Source organism: Mustela putorius, unplaced genomic scaffold, assembly GCF_011764305.1.
Source record: "Mustela putorius furo isolate JIRA1106 unplaced genomic scaffold, ASM1176430v1.1 tig00003923_pilon_pilon_pilon, whole genome shotgun sequence".
Classification (NCBI taxonomy): domain Eukaryota; kingdom Metazoa; phylum Chordata; class Mammalia; order Carnivora; family Mustelidae; genus Mustela; species Mustela putorius.
Window position 1 is genome coordinate 10,101,716 of NW_025422068.1, and position 19,666 is coordinate 10,121,381.

General features: G+C 45.6%; 1 protein-coding gene across 2 annotated transcripts; it reads right to left on the bottom strand.

Moving 5' to 3' along the window:
* Positions 1-1,097: 1,097 nt before the first annotated feature.
* On the bottom strand, positions 1,098-4,397 carry CBY3 (chibby family member 3). Of its 2 annotated transcripts, none has more exons than XM_004759013.3 (2): positions 4,293-4,397; positions 1,098-3,171 (listed from the first exon to the last, which is right to left on the bottom strand). In XM_004759013.3, exons 1-2 carry the CDS (start codon positions 4,340-4,342, stop codon positions 2,487-2,489), a joined length of 735 nt encoding a protein of 244 aa, XP_004759070.1. In that variant the 5' UTR covers positions 4,343-4,397; the 3' UTR covers positions 1,098-2,486. The 2 variants fall into 2 exon arrangements, with proteins under 2 accessions (XP_004759070.1, XP_004759069.1); XM_004759012.3 differs by having other exon boundaries at positions 1,098-3,174; positions 4,293-4,396.
* Positions 4,398-19,666: the final 15,269 nt, after the last annotated feature.

Sequence of the window (19,666 nt, forward strand, 5' to 3'; positions counted from 1 at the left end):
TGACCTGAGCCGAAGGCAGAGGCTTAACCCACTGAGCCACCCAGGCGCCCAATAAAATCTTTTTTTTAAGAAAGCGTACAATTCAGTGGCTTTTAGAACATTCACAATGTTGTGCCACCATTACCAAACAGTTCCAAAACCTTTTTCATCACTCTAAAAGGGAACCCTTTACCTGCAAAGCAGTCCCTCCTTCCTTCCCACTGCCCCCAGTCCTTGGTAACCACCAACCTGCTTCCTGTCTCTATGGATTTGCCTATTACAGATATTTTATTTAAACAGAATCATGTATGGGTGATTCTGAGCATCTGAGCATAGGCTGAGCATCTGCCTTTGGCTCAGGTCATGATCCCAGAGTCCTAGGATTGAGCCCCGCATTGGGCTCCCTCCTCAATGGGGAGTCTGCTTCTCCCTCTCCTTCTGCCCCTCCCCATGCCCTGCTCATGTAGTCTTTAAAAAAGATAAAAATAAACAGAAACATGAAATTTATGATCCTTTGTGTCTAACTTCTTTCGCTTGTCTGGTTTCTCCATTAGTCCCTTCTCTCAGGTTTGATTTTTTTTTTTCTAGTCTATCATTTTGATTCCCTTCTCATTTCCTTTTTTGTGTATATTTTTTCTTATTTTATTTTAAAGATTTTATTTACTTATTTTTTATGATTTAGTTGAAATAGAAAGAAAGCAGGAGGGGGGAGAGGCAGAGTGAGAGGGAGAAGCAGACTCCCTGCTTGAGGGTGGTGGGGAGGCTTGATCCCAGAACCCTGAGATCATGATCTAAGCCAAAGGCAGCTGCTTAGCTGACTGAACCACTCAAATGCCCCAAGATTTTATTTTTAAGTAGTCTCTACTCCCAATGCAGGGCTCAAACTCCCCACCCTGAGATCAAGTGTCACTTGCTCTTCCAACTAAGCCCACCAGGCCCCCCTGCTTTCCTAGTTGTTTTAAAAGGAGAATTTGGGGCGCCTGGGTGGCTTAATGGTTTAAGCCTCTGCCTTTGGCTCGGGTCATGATCTCAGGGTCCTGGAATCGAGCCCCACATCAGGCTCTCTGCTCAGCGGGGAGCCTGCTTCCCCCTCTCTCTCTGCCTGCCTCTCTGCCTACTTGTGATCTCTCTCTATCAAGTAAATAAATAAAAATCTTTTTAAAAAAATAAATAAATAAAAGGAGAATTTATTTCACCCCCATAACTATTTTAAGTACTTTAATCTATGTTAATGTAAATATATAATTATTAAAATAAAAAAAGCATTGCGAAGAAAAAATGTTTCTCAACTTTGTGTCTAATGACATGTTTTGTGTTGTTTCGCTGCTTGAATAAGGCCACAATTTCATACAAAGTAGCTGTTTAGTAATCCCTAGTTTACTCCTGAAATAAAATTGGGCTGAGGCAGGATACCCACTTCTCTCACAACTGTCAAATGGCCCTCGGGAGATGGGTCCCCCCCACCCCTGGTCTCAAGTTTCAGTGGATGCAGAAATGCACTGTCTCTATTCCAGGGAAAAGGTTGGATATTGCAAGGACAAATGTCATCACAAGTACAATACACTCCCCAAAGCACCTTATGTAATACCTCGTGTGTATGGAGGTTGGGGAAATGGGCTCCCCACGTCCTGGGAAAGAACACTGATCCAGAAGGGATCTAGGAGGATATCAAAATCAGACACCTGCAACAAGCAAGGAGTGAAGCAACCAGCAGGTGACAGCCACACTTCAGCTCAGGAAACTGCTGGCTGGACAGAATGGAGGTCCAGGTGGTGGCCAAGTCTCTTTTTCAGAACACAGGATATCTGGATATTTAATGTGAAATCTCTGAATTCTTAAGCGTTGACAACGAATGCAAAATTTTTAAGCAACGTGGGTGGAGCAAATCCTATTTGTGTACAGGTTTTGCCCTGGAGAGTGCTTGTTTGTACTCTGGAGGAGACTACGGAGGAGAAAAAGGCCTGTAATAGAGAAGCGACTCCCCAAATACCACACAGCCAGGTGGGAGCGGCTGCGCTCACGTTCGAGAAAGCCGAGTCAAACACACCGACTTTGGACTGAGGCTGAAACCCCCCTGGCCCGCGCCGCGCCTCTAGGTCAGCGGGGAGCCAGGAGCAAGGTCCCCGACCCCGTCCGCCTCCCAGCCTCACCGCACCCTCCATCACCGAGCGCCCAAGCTTTCGTGGCCTCCCCGACTTGGCCCTCGGTCGCTTGGGACGAGAATGCCACTGCCTGCCCCCGCTAGGCGTCCTCGCTCCCCTTCCCCTCTCCTCTGCAAGTCCGGCTCCCACCCCGCATTCCCAGCGAGCGGGCCGCGCACACACCTTCCGCCAAGGCCCTATCGCGCCCTCCCGAGCCCTTCTGCTGGCTGAGTCACCCGTCCACACTGGTCACTAAATGACGGTCCCTACCCGCCAGTCGGGAGCCCTGGACAGGCCCACTCCGCCGCCCACGAACGCGCCCGGACAAGGAGAGAAGTGCGCGTGCGCCGCCCGGGCTTTATTGCGTCACCGCGACTCCAGAGCGCGCGGCTCGATCATGAGCACGCCGCTCGCGCCTTCGCGTTTGCGCATCTTCCTTTGCCAGGCGCGCGCCGCCGCCGTCGGGCTGGAATCGGTGTCCAGCTTCTTCTCCAGCAGGTGCATGCGCGCCGTGGTCTCAGTCAGCATGTCCATGAGCAGTTCCTGCTGCAGCTTCAAGTAGTTGTTCTCCTCCAGCAGTACCTGGCTCTTGACCCGCTGCACCGGCGGCTCCCAGCCCGAGATGGTCGGCGGGGACAGAGGCGGCCCGGGCCGCAGGGGGAGCCCCTCGGCGGTCCAGCGACCGCCGCGGAACACAAAGTCCTCGTCGCTCAGGCGCGTGCGCGGCGCGCCGTAGCTGAGGCCCAGCTCGGCCTGGCGCGTCCGGTGGTCCAGCAGGTAGAAGGTGGACATGGAGGAGATGCGGCGTAGCGGCGGGCGCCGTGGCGAGAAGCGCCGCGAGAAGTGGTCGACCCAGAACTGCCGCAACTGCTCCCACAGGCGGCCGGCGTGGCCCGACGCCGGGCACCTGAAGGCCTCCAGGTCGAGGGCCGAGTGGGCCTTGTCGGGCGTGCGGGTGCCCGGTGCCGAACCTCGAGGACTTGGGCGACCGGGGCTGCGCCCTTGCCTCTGGAGCCCCGGTGTCCAGAATGATGAAGACGAGCCAGGGGCACTGCTGGGGAGCAAGAGTGCGGGTGAGCAGCCTGCTTGGATAGGCTGTCCCGTCAAACCGCGAGAACCGGTGGACAGAGCTTAGCTTTGAGGCTGGCACCAGGGCTAACCAGTTGCTGGTCGCCGAGGAGCCCATCCTGCACGCTGCCGCTGACAGTAGTCTCTGAAACGACCTTTCCCAAAGACCGCTCTGAGTCAGGCGCAGGGGATGCATTTGCGTATGAATGACCGCATCCCTGCCTTTCTGAGCTTTGGGCCGCTACTTAAAAAGTTGAGCAGGGCTTTGCTGGATGAATTGGGGGTAGATAGGAGAGAGAGCCTCTAGGCAGAGTTAAGAGCCAGGCACAGCCTGAATTTCCCAGATGTGAGGAAGAGCTTGGAGTAGGGCTGGTGTGTGGGACTCTTGCTGGGAATACAAGAGGAAGCCAGAAAGGAGACCAGGGCCTAAACTTATTCCTGGCACTGCTACATTACAAAGCCAGGGCTGGCTCTGGATTCAGAAAAGTATTCAGTAGGATGTGTAAAATAGCCAGTGGCATAACGGGTTGTGGGCCAGGCCTCGTCTGGGCAGGGGTTCTTAGTCTGTGCCCACCCTCAAGATGCACTGGTCCGGCTTGGAACACAGATGTGTGTGTAGATGACAGTAGTTCAGTATAGTCAGTGACATCCTAGGGGCACGTGCCACGGAGTAGGACCTATCCTTAGGATTCAAGGTCATAGCGGTTAGGTAGACTACTTGTGACTTTTCTCCCAAGCAGACTACATCCTCAAGCAAGCTGAAGGACAGATAACAAGTCTCATTCTCTGTCTCCCCCAAAACCTGAAAGTGCTGACTCTATTCTATGGGAAAAGGACTATATGTTCTCTCTTAAATTCCTCTTCTCCCCCATGTAAGGTGAAAAGGGAAAGAACACTCTGTCATGCCTACATCAATCCAGTACATGCGTATTCCTCTTGCACATAGCTAGGCTGAGCGGATGGTATGATCACCTAGATCTGACTCATGGTGACATCTCTGAAACCCCTAAGAGGGCCCAAGTGGGTGCAGCCAGGCCCACCCTTAATGCTGCATCTTCCTAAAGGGCCTTTTCCCAGGAAACCTCACTGCAAGTTGTGCCTCACCTGGAGGGTGTGTTGGAGGTGCTGAGCTGCTGTCCCAGGCCTGGCCCCATCTCTGAACCCCTCAGCTGCTGTCCACCAGCTATGACTCACAATGCCTCCAGGCCGGACTAGCCCAGGACAGAAGGGGTGCCCAGAGTCTAGCTATATAACAGACTCTGGGCTCTCGGCTCTCCCCATATTCATTCAACACATGTATTGAGTGTTTGCTATGTTCCAGGTACAGCTCTGCAGAGCTGGAGATAGGAATTTGATGTAAGGGAACGAACAAGGTAGTCCCTCCTGAAGCTTACCTAGGGTATCATGGGTCAGGTTCCCAGAAGCAGAGCCAGAGATGAGAATTCTTGTTTGAGTGATTTACTGAGGAAGTGCTCTCAGGAGAAGGGTGTGAGGGAAACAGGGCAGGGCAGGGCGGGGAAGCAAACGAAAACAAGCAGGAGAGTGGCCTCAAGTGGAAACTAGCTTCAGACCTGTCCCACAGGTAACTGCATAAATTACACCACAGAGTTAGGCCCCCTTGCCACAGGAATGCCAGTCTTTCTCACCCACTCCCTTCTCTTCCACCCCTCATTTCCCATCAGTTACTGGCGGGGCAGCTGTGAGCGTCAGCCAACACTTAAGGCACATATGTGGTGGGTGCATCACCAGGAAAAGGGATCTGGGGCCCCAATTGCATAGAGGAAGGAGGAAGAGAATAAATAATAAAAATAAATAGAAGGGGCCCCTGGGTGGCTCAGCAGGTTAAGTTTCTGCCTTTGGCTCAGGTCGTGATCTCTGGGTACTGGTATCAAGGCCTCTGTCTTGGGCTCTCTGCTCAGCGGGAAGTCTGCTTCTTCCTTCTGCCTCTGCCTCCCCCACCCCACACCATGCTCGCTCGCTCTCAAATGAATAAATGAAGTCTTTAAAAAATGAAAGTAAAGGGGCGCCTGGGTGGCTCAGTGGGTTAAGCCGCTGCCTTCGGCTCGGGTCATGATCTCAGAGTTCTGGGATCGAGTCCCGCTTCGGGCTCTCTGCTCAGCAGAAAGCCTGCTTCCCTCTCTCTCTCTCTCTGGCTGCCTCTCCGTCTACTTGTGATTTCTCTCTGTCAAATTAATAAATAAAATCTTAAAAAAAAATGAAAGTAAATAAATGAATAAGAATTTGACTTTGATATACACAATAAAAAAATAGAGAAATACAAAAAGTGACATTAGCACGTGGTATTCAGTGAAGGTGCCAGACATTCAGGCTAAGACCTAAATGATGAGGGGACTACAGGAAGATTGGGGGCTGGAGGCAGAAATGAAATGGGCCTGTTGGAGGGACAAGCATCTTGTGTTGAGAAAATGGGAAGTAACAAAGTCAACTGTACCTGCCAAGCACATCAGGTTGCCTGCCGTCACCTCAACTTGGCATTCCTGACCCCAGAGTCCTTCCCAGTTAATTCAGCATGGCCCTCCAAGGAGTCAGAACCAGCTCCAGAGGAGCTCATATCCCAGAGTAGAGCCAGGTGTATTTGTAGCACTGCCTCCTGGAATTTTTTTTTTTTTTTTTTTAAATTTCACAGAGAGATCACAAGTAGGCAGAGAGGCAGGCAGAGAGAAGGGGAAGCAGGCTCACTGCTGAGCAGAGAGTCCGACGCGGGGATCGATCCCAGGACCCTGAAATCATGACCTGAGCCGAAGGCAGAGGCTTAACCCACTGAGCCACCCAGGCGCCCCTGGAATTTTTTTTCTTGAAGAGTCTTTGAAGGGATCACTGACGAGGGCACTTGGCTGGCTCAGTCAGAAGAGCATGCAGCTCAGTTTTGGAGTTGTGAGTTCAAGCCCCATGTTGGGTGTAGAGATTACTTGAAAAAATAAAATCTGGGGCTCCTGGGTGGCTCAGTGGGTTAAGCCTCTGCCTTCGGCTCAGGTCATGATCTAGGGGTCCTGGGATCGAGTCCCGCATAGGGACTCTTCCTTATGCTTCCCCCACCTTCTCTGTCTGCCTCTCTGCCTACTTTTGATCTCTGTCTGTCAAATAAATAAATAAAATCTTTAAAAAAAAAAAGAAAAAATAAAATCTTTTTAAGAGTTTATTTATTTGTGAGAAAGGGAGAGCTCAAGTGATCTAGCAATGGGGAGGGGCTAGGACAAGCTGACTCTGCTCTGAACGCAGAGTCCAACACAGAGCTCAATCCCATGACCCTGAGATGACAACCTGAGCTGTAACCAAGAGTCAGAGGCCCAACCAACTGAGCCACACAGGCGCCCCCCCAAAAGTAGAATCTTTAAAAAAAAACCCACTCTTTTTTGGAAATTTAATTGACAATAAATAACCTTTATTTCAAAGAAATTTCAAGTAACAGGTGTCTGGGTGACTCAGTTGCATTTGGCTCAGGTCATGATCTCAGGGTTCTGGGATCACGCCCCATGTCAGGCTCTTTGCTCAATGGGGAGCCTGCTTCTCCCTCTCCCTCTGCCTGCCACTCTGCCTACTTGTGCTCTCTCTCTCAAATAAATTTAAAAAAAATTTTTAAAGATTTTTTTATAATTTATTTATCTGACAAACAGAGATCACAAGTAGGCAGAGAGGCAGGCAGAGAGAGAGGGAAGCAGGCTCCCTGCTGAGCAGAAAGCCCGATGCGGGGCTCAATCCTAGGACCCTGAGATCGTGACCTGAGCTGAAGGCAGAGGCTTAACCCACTGAACCACACAGGTGCCCCTAAAAAAAATTTTTTTAAGTAAGCTATATGCCCAGTGTGGGGCTTGAACTCATGACCTTGAGATCAAGAGTCACAAGCTGTACCATGCTTTACCAACTGAGCCAGCCAGGCACCCCATAAACAACATATTTATAATGTAGAATTTGGTATGTCTTTATAACTTGATGTATGAAATTATCACCCAAATCAAGATAATGAAGACATCCATTACCTTCAGAAGTTTTCTCAGCGTTCATCACTACATAATCGTTTACATTATCTAGAGTTTTATATAAATAGAATAATTTAGTATGTCCTTTTTTGGGCACCAACTTCTTGCAGCATAATTGAGATTTGTCCATGGGGTTGCATTCATCAACAATTTCTTATTGATGAGTATTTCCCATTGTATGGAAATACCACAGTTTGTTTTCACATCTATTTGATGGAAAATTGGGTTGTTTCCAGTTTGGGGGCTTTTACGAATAAAGCTATTATGAATATATGTGTAGAAGTCTTGGTGCAGCCATATGCTTTCATTTCTCTTGAATAAACACTTAGGAGTGGAATGGCTGGGTCATATGGTAAGTGTGTGTTTACCTCTTTACAAAGCTACTGGACTTTTCCTAGAATGGTTGCACCCCATTCCCAACAGCCATGAAAGAGTTTCTGTTCTTCCCCATACTTGTCAACACTTTGTATGGTAAACCTTTTTAATCCTTGTCATCCTAGTGGGTATGTCTAAATTGTGGTTTTAATATTTCCGTAATATCTAATGATGTTGGTTGTGTCTTCATGTGCTTCTTTGTTACCCTTTTTGGTAAATTAAGGTCTTTTGCCATTCTTTCTTCTTTTTTTTAACTGGATTGTTTGTCTTTTTGAGTCTAAGAAGTTCTGTAATGCTAGATAAAAATGGATATGTGGATGTGATGGATATGTTTTGCAAAATTTTTCTCCCATTCTGTGGGTTTGCCTGTGAAAGTTCTTAATTTTGATAAAGTCCAGCTTATCAATTTTTTCTCCTGTAGTTCCTGCTTTTTGTTTCATATCTAGGAAGTCTTTGCCAAACCTAAGGTCACTAAGATTTTCTCCTCTGTTTTCTTCTAGAAGTTACATGGTTTTAGCTTTACATTTAGGTTTGTGCTACATTTTGAGTTAATTTTTTAAAAATATTTTATTTATGAGAGAGAGAGAGAGGGCATGAGTGGGTGGGGGGGCGGGTCAGAGGCAGAGGGAGAAGCAGACTCCCCAATGAGCAGGGAGACTGACATGGGGATGGATCCCAGGACCCTGAGATCATGACTGGACCTGAAGGCAGACCCTTAACCAACTGAGCCACCCCAGTGCCCCTTGAGTTAATTTTTTGGAGATTAATTTCTTAATCTTCAAGTGAGAAGGGCAGAGGGAAAGGGAGAGAGAATCACAAGCATACTCTGCACTGAACTCGGAACCTGACGTGGGGCTTGATCTCATGGCCCCGAGATCACGACCTGAGCTGAAACCAAGAGTTGGATGCTTAACTGACTACACTAACCAGTTGCCCCTGTTTGAGTTAATTTTTGTTTATAGTGTGAGGTGAGAGTTGATTTTTTGACCTCACACCAATTACAGTAAAGACTAGGCTTTCTCCGGAGTTGCAGTCATTCTTCCTGTGACTGAGTGTTTCTGGGCTCTCTGCTCCTTTCCATTGATCTCTTTATCTATTCTTGCACCACATCACATTTTCTTAATTATTGTAGCTTACAGAATGTCTTAACATATGGTAGTAACTTCCAGCAATATTCTTTTTTAAAAGATTTTTAAAAATTTATTTATTTGACAGGGATCACAAGTAGGCAGAGAGGCAGGCAGAGAGAGAGAGAGAGAGAGAGAGAGGAGGAAGCAGACTCCCCACTGAGCGGAGAGCCCGATGTGGGGCTCGATCCCAGAACCCTGGGACCATGACCTGAGCTGAAGGCAGAGGCTTTAACCCACTGAGCCACCCAGGAACCCCCCGGCAATATTCTTTAAAGATTTCTTTGGTTTTCTAGGTCCTTTGCAATTCCATATAATTGAATTTCCATCCTAATTTTAGAATTTGAATGTCAGTTTCCACAAATAAACCCTTGTGTTCACTGTTCAAAGCTCTCTCTTCCTATCACGAGGACAAACGAGGACACTTGAAAGCTCAGATCAGCCCTCAGAAGGTTGTCTGATGGACGTGGAATCAGAGCCCAGGAATATTTTAATCGAGCCAGTGATTCATTCTCTCTGTCTCTCTCTCCAAATTGTGTCTCTGTTATTAAGGCTCATTTTCATTCACAATTTCAGTATTTTATTTATTTTTTTTAAGATTTTATTTATTTGTCAGAGAGAAAGCGAGCGAGATCGAGCACAGGCAGACAGAGTGGAAGGCAGAGTCAGAGGGAGAAGCAGGCTCCCTGCGGAGCAAGGAGCCCGATGTGGGACTCTATCCCAGGACGCTGGGATCATGATCTGAGCCGAAGGCAGCTGCTTAACCAACTGAGCCACCCAGGCGTCCCGACAATTTCAGTATTTTAGATGGGTAATGCGTGGCCATAGTCTACAGTAACTTTCAATTTCCCTTATTTCCTTATAAAAAAGGGAAAACTATAAAACCCAAGGAAGTCTTTGTTTAATTATTCGAATAGGAGAAATTTAGAAAGATGAAGAGCAATTAACACCTTAACCCCTTTTACAAGAAGACCTCGGTTCTGAGGAATTAAGAAACTTTATGTTGATGTCAACACTGAAAAAGAGAGACCTCAAGCCCTTTAGGAAAGGAGTGCAAGGTACTGACAGGTCTGAGTTTAAGGACATAAAGTTCATTCTAAGGGGACAGAGGAAAGGAGAAAACATATAAAAATGAATTTTCACTTCCTCACACCACATGCAAATGCCATAGGAACTGTGAATGCCCGTAATCCCCTCTCTTGGCAACCAAGATGAATACTGCCAAAGCCAAGGAGGCAAACTTGTTTTGCCCCATGGCTATTTCACTTGGTTTCTGAGTCACTGTTAGTGACATTTACCCTTTTCTGAAACAACGAGATGTTCTCTGTGCTAAGATAGTGAATTGAAAAAAAAAAAAAGAATTCTGCATATATATAAAACATGGCAGAAGTCATTTGTATAGTACGGGTGAGCCTGGAGTGGCTAGGTAGGTTAAAAGTTGAACTCTTGGTTTCAGCTCAATTTGTGATCTCAGGGTTGTGGAATTGAACCCCACATTGGGCTCCGCAATGGATGGGGAGTCTACTTGAGATTCCTTTCTTTCCCTCTGTCCCTCCCCTCCCCACAGGTGCCCTCTCTCTCTCTCTTTCTTAAAAATTTTTTAAAAGATTTTATTTATTTATTTGACAGACAGAGATCACAGTAGGCAGAGAGGCAGGCAGAGAGAGAGGAGGAAGCAGGCTCCCCGCTGAGCAGAGAGCCTGATGCGGGGCTCGATCCCAGGACCCTGAGATCATGACCTGAGCCGAAGGCAGAGGCTTTAACCCACTGAGCCACCCAGGTGCCCCTTAAATTTTTTTTAAATTAACATATGACCTTTTATTTGTTTCAGGGGTACAGGTCTGTGATTCATCAGTCTTACACAATTCACAGCACTTGCCATACCACATATGCTCCCCAATGTCCATTACCCAACCACCCCATCCCTCCCACCCCCCTCCCCTCCAGCAACCCTCAGTCTGTTTCCTGAGATTAAGAGTCTCTTATGCTTTGCCTCCCTCCCTGGTCCCATCTTGCTTCATTTTTCCCTCCATTCCCCCCACAACCCCGTGCCCTGCCTCTCAAATTCCTCATATCAAAGAGATCATATGATAATTGTCTTTCTCTGATTGACTTATTTCACTTAGCATAATACCCTCTAGTTCCATCCTCATCGTTGCAAATGGCAAGATTTCATTTCTTTTGATGGCTGCATAGTATTCCATTGTATGTATATATCACCTCTTCTTTATCCATTCATCTGTTGATGGACATCTAGGTTCTTTCCATAGTTTGGCTATTGTGGACATTGCTGCTATAAACGTTCGGGTGCAAGTACTCCTTCAGATCCCTACATTTGTATCTTTAGGGTAAATACCCAGTAGTTTGATTGCTGGGTCATAGGGTAGCTCTATTTTCAACTTTTTGAGGAATGACCATACTGTTTTCCAGAGTGGCTGCACCAGCTTGCATTCCCACCAACAGTGTAGGAGGGTTCCCCTTTCTCTGCATCCTCGCGAATATCTGTCATTTCCTGACTTGTTAATTTGAGTCATTCTGACTGGTGTGAGGTGGTCTCTCATTGTGGTTTTGATTTGTATTTCCCTTATGCCGAGTGATGTGGAGCACTTTTTCATGTGTCTGTTGGCCGTCTGGATGTCTTCTTTTCAGAAATGTCTGTTCATGTCTTCTGCCCATTTTTAAAAGGATTTTATTTTATTTATTCGAGAAAGAGACAGAGAGGGGAGAAGGTCAGAGGAAGAAGCAGATTCTGCATAGAGCTGGGAGCGCAGTGCAGGACTCGATCCCAGGACTCCAGGATCATGACTGAGCCCTCTGTCAATTTCTTGATTGGCAAATATTTTTTTAAAAGCCATTCAGATAGTACAGAGCACGGAGAACACAGTTATAAAGAAAGCACATGCTTCACTCTGCCTTTTTAGGAAGAGCAAATTAAACAGGAAAGGATGTCCACCTGTCACCCTTCCCTTGGCCTTTTTCTTCCCTAGCTTCTCCTTCAGCCATCCTCTGGCACTTGGCGGAGACAGCCTTGAGGTGGGGGGTTGGGGGGTGGTCCAGAGGTGGCTACTCCCTTTGCCCCTCTTCCCCATGCCTCTCCAAAGCCATCGTATCTTAAAATTAGTTCCATGCATGTTCTTTGGAATCTGAAAGTACTTTATGAAAAAAAATGTTTACATTTTCTGTTTTAATTAAAAAAAAAAATCTGGGGAAAAAAATGTCATGCATATTCTCTCCTCTCTAGGTAACCACCTTGTAACCAGTAAGTACCACTGAACGGGAGAGTCTGCATCTGGGTTCGAGTGGTGGAGGTTAAGGAAAGGGGAAGGCGAGCAGGCAGGCGTGGGAACGCCAAGCTCCAACCGTGAGTGCAGTTCAAAGTCTTTCCTAAGAGTCAAAAATAGACTGAGCATGCGCGTCATGTCTCAGCGCACAGAGCACATGCCTGCGGTGCCCCAAACCACCTGCCTTGGGGCACTGGAGCCAGATCCGGCACGCGGCTCTAATTTCCAGCAGGAAAAAAAAGAATTTTTTGTTGTTGTTGTTATCCTACTTAAATGTGAATTTGAATATTTTTGGTTACTAGGTAATTTATACATTTATTATACTTTTATACTCAAAAGTTGGAAATGTTGGGGCGCCTGGGTGACTCAGTGGGTTAGGCCTCTGCCTTTGGCTCAGGTCATGATCTCAGGGTCCTGGGATCCAGCCCGCATCTGGCTCTCTGCTCAGCGGGGAACCTGCTTTTCCCTCTCTCTCTGCCTGCCTTTCTGCCTACTTGTGATTTCAATCTCTGTCAAATAAATAAAATCTTTTTTTTAAAGTTGGAAATGAATGTATGGTAAGTTTATGGGTTTTTTTTTGTTGTTGTTGTTGTTGAGTGATTTTATTTATTTATCTGTCAGAGAGTGAGAGCAAGCACAAGTAGAGGGAGTGGCAGGCAAAGGGAGAAGCAAGCTTCCCGCTGAGCAGGGAACTAGAAGGGGTACTTGATCCCAAACCATAAGATCATGACCTGAGCCAAAGGCATATGCTTAACCGACTGAGCCACCCAGGTGTCCCGGGATGTTTATGTTTATAGGCATTTGAACAAGATTGTGAGGTGAGTTAATATTTTGGAATAGCCCTTGTGTAGTTTGCCCTAAATAGTTCCCTTTTACACAGGTCCCTGTTACCACTTAAATGAAAGTGAAGCTTTTGTGGAAAACAAAGCAACTTTCTGGGCTTTCAACTTCCAAATCAGCCTCTGAACAATTTCATTGGATTGTGAAAGCCTGACTTTTTTTTAAGTTGTAAAGCTGAAAATTATACAAGGAGGGACACCTGGGTGGCTCAGTCAGTTAAGCAACTGACTCTTGATTTCAGCTTGGGTCCTGATCTTAGGGTTGTGAGATCAAGCCCTGCATTGGGCTCTATACCAGGCGTGGAGCCTACTTAAGATTCTCTCTCCCTCTTCCTCCCCTCTTCCCTGCATCTCCCCTCCCTCTCACATATGCTCTCTCTTCCCCCAAAATAAAATTAAATTAAAAGTAAAATAAAAATCATACATGGAACACCTGTATACCCTTTATCCGGATTCCCCTACCGTCAACACTTTACACTATTTCTTTGATTATTTCTGAACCATTTACATATATCATGAGACTTTGTCCCTAAATACTTCAATCTTGTATGGTCTTATATGACCACAGTACAGATATCAACCCAATGAATTCATTTCACTACAAATTACTTTAATCGACCATCCATGTTTCAATATCATCTGCCTCCTTATAATGCCAGTAATGGCACTTGGCACTAGTACAATAATGCTAGTAGTGTTTTTCAGTGCAGGAGACCAGCTAGAGACAGGTATTACATTTAAGTATTGCGAGGGAGCCCTCTGTACTGTGGAGTTAGACACTCTAAGACCATGTAAGTATCCTGTTCCTCATCAAAATTTCCTTCCACATTTAGCCTCTGGTGGCGATTCTTACCTCAGCTAATCTTTACCATTATACTTGCAAAGTGATGCTTTTCCAATGCTAGCACTAACTTCATATTTGTCACTTAGCTCTCAGCATTCTACTATATGCAAGAGGTCTCCCTTCTCTATCAGTATCATGAGATCATAGAAAATCTATATACTCTCTGTACCGCCCCCCCCCTCAATTCCTGACACAGGGTTTCTAAAACCCTTCAATTTCCTATGTGGTAACAGGACTAGGTGCATCTTTTGCTGTCATATTTGATCTTTGACCCTTCTTTCGGATACAGACCTTCCAAGTCTCTTGGAATTTTCCCAGGTAATAGCTGTGTCTTTTGTTCTAATGAAGTAGATGTTGGTGAGATCCTGCATGGAGGCTGGTCACCAGAAAGACCAAGCCATGATTAGAAGCTTGGCACTTTCAGCTCCATCCCCCATTCTCCAGAGGGGGCAGAGAGGCTGGAAATAGAGTTAACCCCCATACTTTAGGGTTCAGAGAGCTTCCAGGTTGATGAGCATATCTGTGTGCAGGAAGGATGGCATATCCCCAAAACTACAGTATGGAAGTGCCTTTGCTTGGGACCCTCCCAGACCTCATCCAATGTATCCTTTTAACTGGTTGTTCCTCTGTATCCTTGATCACATACTTTCATAAGGTGGTAAACATAAATATTTCCCCGAGTTCTTCAAGCTGTTCTAGCAAATAAATCAAATCCAAGAGGAGATCGTGAGAGCCTCTGATCTGGAACCAGGTGGACAGATGTTGTGAGTAACCTGGGGATCCACTACTTGTGACTGGCATCTGAAGTGTGGTCAGTCTCATGGACTGAGCCTTGCATTGGGGGAATCTGACGCTAGCTATCTCCAGGCAGATGGTGTCAGGACTTAGTTAAATTGCAGGGCGCCTAGCTGGTGTCACAGAATTGCTACATGTGGGAAAAATTCCCACATATCTGGTGTCAGAAGGGTTGTGAGTATGGTACTGGTGTGAGTAAAGGGGAAACACTGGAGTGTAGGGTAGTTTTTGTTGTTGTTGTTTGTTTGTTTGTTTATCTATTTTTAGGTTATCTCTACACCCAATGTGGGACTTGGAACTCATGACCCTGAGATCAAGAGTTGCATGCTTGTCCCAGCAGAGCCAGCCAAGTGCCCCCTAGGTATTTTTCTTTACATTTTATTAATTTGTTTTTTCTTTTTAAAAATTTGTTGACATTTTAATTTTTCACTGGCTTATAATTATTTTGAATTCCAAATGGCTATGCTCTCCCCCTTGAGATTCTGATGTAATGTTCTAAGTGTACAGCTTGGGCACTAGGATTTTTTTTTTTTACAAGATTTTATTTATTTGTTTGACACAGAGAGAGAGAGAGCACAAGCAGGGGGAGAGGCCAAAGGAGAGGGAGCAGCAGACTCCCTATAGAGCAGGAGAAGCCCAATATGGGACTCGATCCTAGGACTGTGGGATCATGACCTGCACTGAAGGCAGTGACTTAACCAACTGAGCCACCCAGGTGCCCGGGCACTAGGATTTTTATAAACTTTCCAAGTTTTTCTAATGGCAGACATGGCCCTTGCAATGTGAAACATAGAGACCAATGCAAGAAAGCAGGAAGAAAGCAATGTCAAGGGAAGACACACAGAGGGAAAAAGTCTTCAACTAAAAGTATATGGCAAAGTGTGGAGATCAACAATTCTCTCTCCAGGAAACAATGATAAAGTTGGAGGAAAAAAATAAATCCAAAAAAACATTTAGGGCCACCTGGGTAACTCAGTCATTAAGCTTCTGTCTTCAGCTCATGCCATGATCCCAGGGTCCTGGGATCATGCCCCACATCGGGATGCCTGCTTCTCCCCTTCCCACTCCCCCTGCTTGTGTTCCCTCTCTCACTGTGTCTCTCTCTCTCAAATAAATAAATAAAATCTTTTATTTATTTATTTTTTAAAAAGATCTTATTTATTTATTTGACAGAGAGAGAGAGATCACAAGTAGACAGAGAGGCAGGCAGAGAGAGAGGAGGAAGCAGGATCCACACTGAGCAGAGAGCCCAATGCGGGGCTTGATCCCAAGACCCTGGGATCATGACCTGAGCCAAAGGCAGAGGCTTAACTCACTGAGCCACCCAAGAACCCAAATAAAATCTTTTTAAAAAGAAAAAGAAAAAAACCATTTAGGGTTCTGGAAATAGACAAAAAGCAAAGGACAAATTGAGGGGCAGTTGTCCATGAAAAACCACTGAACTCTAGGTGAGAACAGAGTCTGTGGTATTCTTGCCCGGGGCTGCTTGAATTCCCCCAGCCTGGGCAGCAGAAAGGCAGCCAACCATGACTGGGCGGACTGCACCATCCAACAGCTTTGCTGCCAGAAGGGGTTCACTGCATTTGGAACAAACCACAGCGAGATGCTCCTACATACCCACTAGAAGGGCTACAACAACAAACACAGACAATAGCAGGTGTTGGCAATGCTGCAGAGAACCAAAACCTTCCGGCATGGGACTGTGAAATAGCACAACTACTTTGGAAAACAATTGGGGAATCTTCTAAAGCTAAACACAAATCTACCGCAGAGATAGGCAGTTCTACTCCTACAGAGTACCCAAGAGAAATAGAGATGTTTGTATAAAAACTTACATACAGGGGCGCCTGGCTGGTTCAGTCCTTAAGTGTCTGCCTTTGACTCTGGTCGTGATCCCAGGGTCCAGGGTCATGATTTCAGGGTCCAGGGATTGAAACCCATGTCGGGCTCCCTGCTCAGCGGGAAGCCTGCTTCTCCCTCTCCTACTCCCTCTCTTCCAGGCTCTCTCTCTCTGTCAAATAGATAAATAAAATCTTTAAAAAAAAAAAAAAAGCTCATATACAGATGTTCATGACAACATTACCTACGATAGCCCCAAACTGAAAAGAATCTAAAGGCCAATCAGCTCTTCAATGGATAGACAAATTGTGGCATAGCCTTGCAATGGAATATTTTATTTTATTTTTTAACATATAATGTATTTTAAGTCCCAGGGGTACAGGTGTGTGAATCATCAGGCTTACACATTTCACAGCACTCACCATAGCACATACCCTCCCCAATGTCCATAACCCAACCACCCTCTCCCTTTCCCCCCAACAACCCTCAGTTTGTTTTGAGTTAAGAGTCTCCTATGGTTTCTTTCCCTTTTGATCCCATCTTGCTTCGTTTTTTCCCTCCGACCTCCCGCCCTGCCTCCCAAATTCCTTATATCAGAGAGATCATATGATAATTGTCTTTCTCTGATTGACTTGTTTCACTTAGCAGAACACCCTCTAGTTCCATCCATGTTGTCTTGCAATGGAATACTATGCAGCAACGAACAGGATTGCATTCCTATACATGCTGCTAACATGTATGGAAAGACGACTACATATTGTATGGTCCCATTTATTTTTAAAATTTCTATTACTTTATTTTTTTAAATTTAAATCCTATTAGCCAACATCTAGTACATCGTTAGTCTCAGATGTAGTATTCAATAATTTATCAGTTGCATAAAACACCCAGTGCTCATCACATCACATCACACACCCTCCTTAATGCCCATCACGCAGTTACCCCATTCCCCTCAGTATGATTTCATTTATGTGACCTCTCTAGAAAATGGAGATCAATAGAGGGAGAAAACCATTTAGCAGTTGCCTGGGGTTGACTGGGAGTTGACTGCAAATATGGACAAAGGCTCACATATCCTGAACTTGGATTGTGGTAATGGCTGTAGAATTCTTTACATTTACTAATAATTATTGAATCATTTACTGACAATAGGCAAACTTTATGGTATGTAAATTATATAACAATAAAGTTAAAAAAAACCTATGTGAGGGTAGAATAAATAGATTTCTTGAAAATATTTATTTACTTGAGAGAAAGCTAGCAAGCATGAGTGGAGGAAGCAGCAGAGGGAAAGGGAGAAGCAGGCTTCCCACTGAGCAGGGAGCCTGATGCGAGGCTTAATCCCAGGACTCTGAGATCATGACCCAAGCAGAAGGCAGATGCCCAACAGAACAGACTGAGCCACCCAGGTGTCCCAGAAGATTTTTCTGGTGTGTAAGATTTCAACAAAACCTTACTCCATAGTCTTGGGAAGCACCAGGAAGATGAAACTACCAATCATGGTAGTAAACCACCAAGAAAAATGGAAGATGTCAGGTTATTCAGAGAACATTAAAAGAGATGTCTGTACAAAGAGTCCATAGCTATTTTATATCATAGAGCCCCAAATTCAAAACTGCCCAGATAACTGTTACTTGGTGAATGGGTAAACAGACAGGCATCCTCATATGATAGAATACTACTTAGCAAGCAAAAGGAACAAATTTGTGATAAATGTTACCGTATAAATGAGGATCCTGGAAGACTTTGTTGAGTGAAAGAAGCCAGACACAAAACACTATATACTCTATGGTTCTATTTATATGAAGCTCTAGAAAAGAGAACTCTGTAGTAACAAATCAAGTCAGCATTTGTCTGAGGCCAGCAGTAGGGATGGGTTGAGAATCGCTATGAGGGAATGGTAGTGTAATAAAAATTGGTCTTTGTTCTGGGTTCCTGGTGCACAGCTCCTAAAATCCTTGGAATTTCCTGAACAACAGGAGCATCTTTTTTATTTTTATTTTTTAAGATTTTATTTATTTATTTGAAATGGAGACAGAGATCACAAGTAGGCAGAGAAGCAGCCAGAGAGGGGTTGGGGAAGCAGGCTCCCTGGTGAGCAGAGAGCCGATGTGGGACTTGATCCCAGGACCCGGAGACTATGACCTGAGCCAGAGACAGAGGCTTAACCCTGAGCCACCCAGGCGCCCCTTATTTTTATTTTTTAAAAGATTTTATTTATTTTGAGAGAGCGAGAGAGCGAGAGCGAGGAGGTACAGAGGCAGAGGGAGAGAGAGACACTTTCAAGCACACGCCACACTGAATGTAGAGCCTGACACCGTGCATGATCTCAGGACCCTGAGATCACGACCTGAGCCAAAATCAAGAATCGGACATTTAACATACTGTGCCACCCAAGTGCCCCAGGAGTGTCTTTTGTTATCCATAAGGACCCCCTTTCGGCCACACCTGAGTTTATGCTATTCAGGTGATTATTGGTGGACCCCTAGAGAGCTTCCTGTTGGAGGCTGGTTACTAGCCTCACCAGTAGGAAAGAACTAAAGAGGAATGTACAGTGCTCCCTCTGGCTGTGTGCCCCCTTTTTCTTTCAAGCAAGGGAAGGAGGGGATAAGCAAGAGTGAGGGCTGCTTTGCAGATAGGTAGAGGGCAAGTTAAGTTATAAGAAGCAACTGGATAGGAAGGAGGGATTGGTAAACAATTTTGTTTACAATGAGTTTTAAACATTTTATTAAATTTTTTTAAGAATTTATTTGCCAGAGAGAGAGCGAGAGAGAGCGAGCACATAGCATAGGGAGCAGCAGGCAGAGGAAAAGGGAGAAGAAGTCTCCCCACTGAGCAAGGATCCCACTGTGGGGCTCCATCCTGGGTCCCTGGGATCCTGACCTGAGCCAAAGGCAGATGCTTAATGACTGAGCCACCCAGACATCCCTAAACATTTTATTTTTTAAAACTAAACACAAAAGCAGACATTTACGTGATTTTTAAGTAAGCTCTACACCTAGTGTTGGGGCTTAAACTCATAAGCCCGAGATTAAGAGTCACAAACTCTACCAACTGAGCCAGGCAGGTGCCCCCATTTATGTGATTCTTCACTGAAAAGATAAAATACACACATTATGAAAAAGGCTCCTTTTCACTTTTCACTCATGGAACCCATATATTGCACAGGAAGTACCTGAACCTAAAGTCAGACAATGAGCAAATCCACAAGTGTGGTTATGGCAAAATCAACAAGGGCCAATTGCCCTGACAGATAACCCTTGGATTTCTCCATCTCTTGGTAAGTATGGCATTATCTGCATGGGGGATCTGATTGATGAGATCTTCACTGTTGGAAAACATTTTGGAGAAGCAAACAACTTCCTAGGGCCTGTCAGATG

Excerpts from the sequence above, each read along its gene's own strand:
- CBY3 (XM_004759012.3), bottom strand. The coding sequence starts at position 4,342 with ATGGGGCCAGGCCTGGGACAGCAGCTCAGCACCTCCAACACACCCTCC. Across the intron at positions 3,175-4,292 it reads ACCTCCAACACACCCTCCAG|CAGTGCCCCTGGCTCGTCTT; the intron begins GTGAGGCACAAC and ends CTTGCTCCCCAG.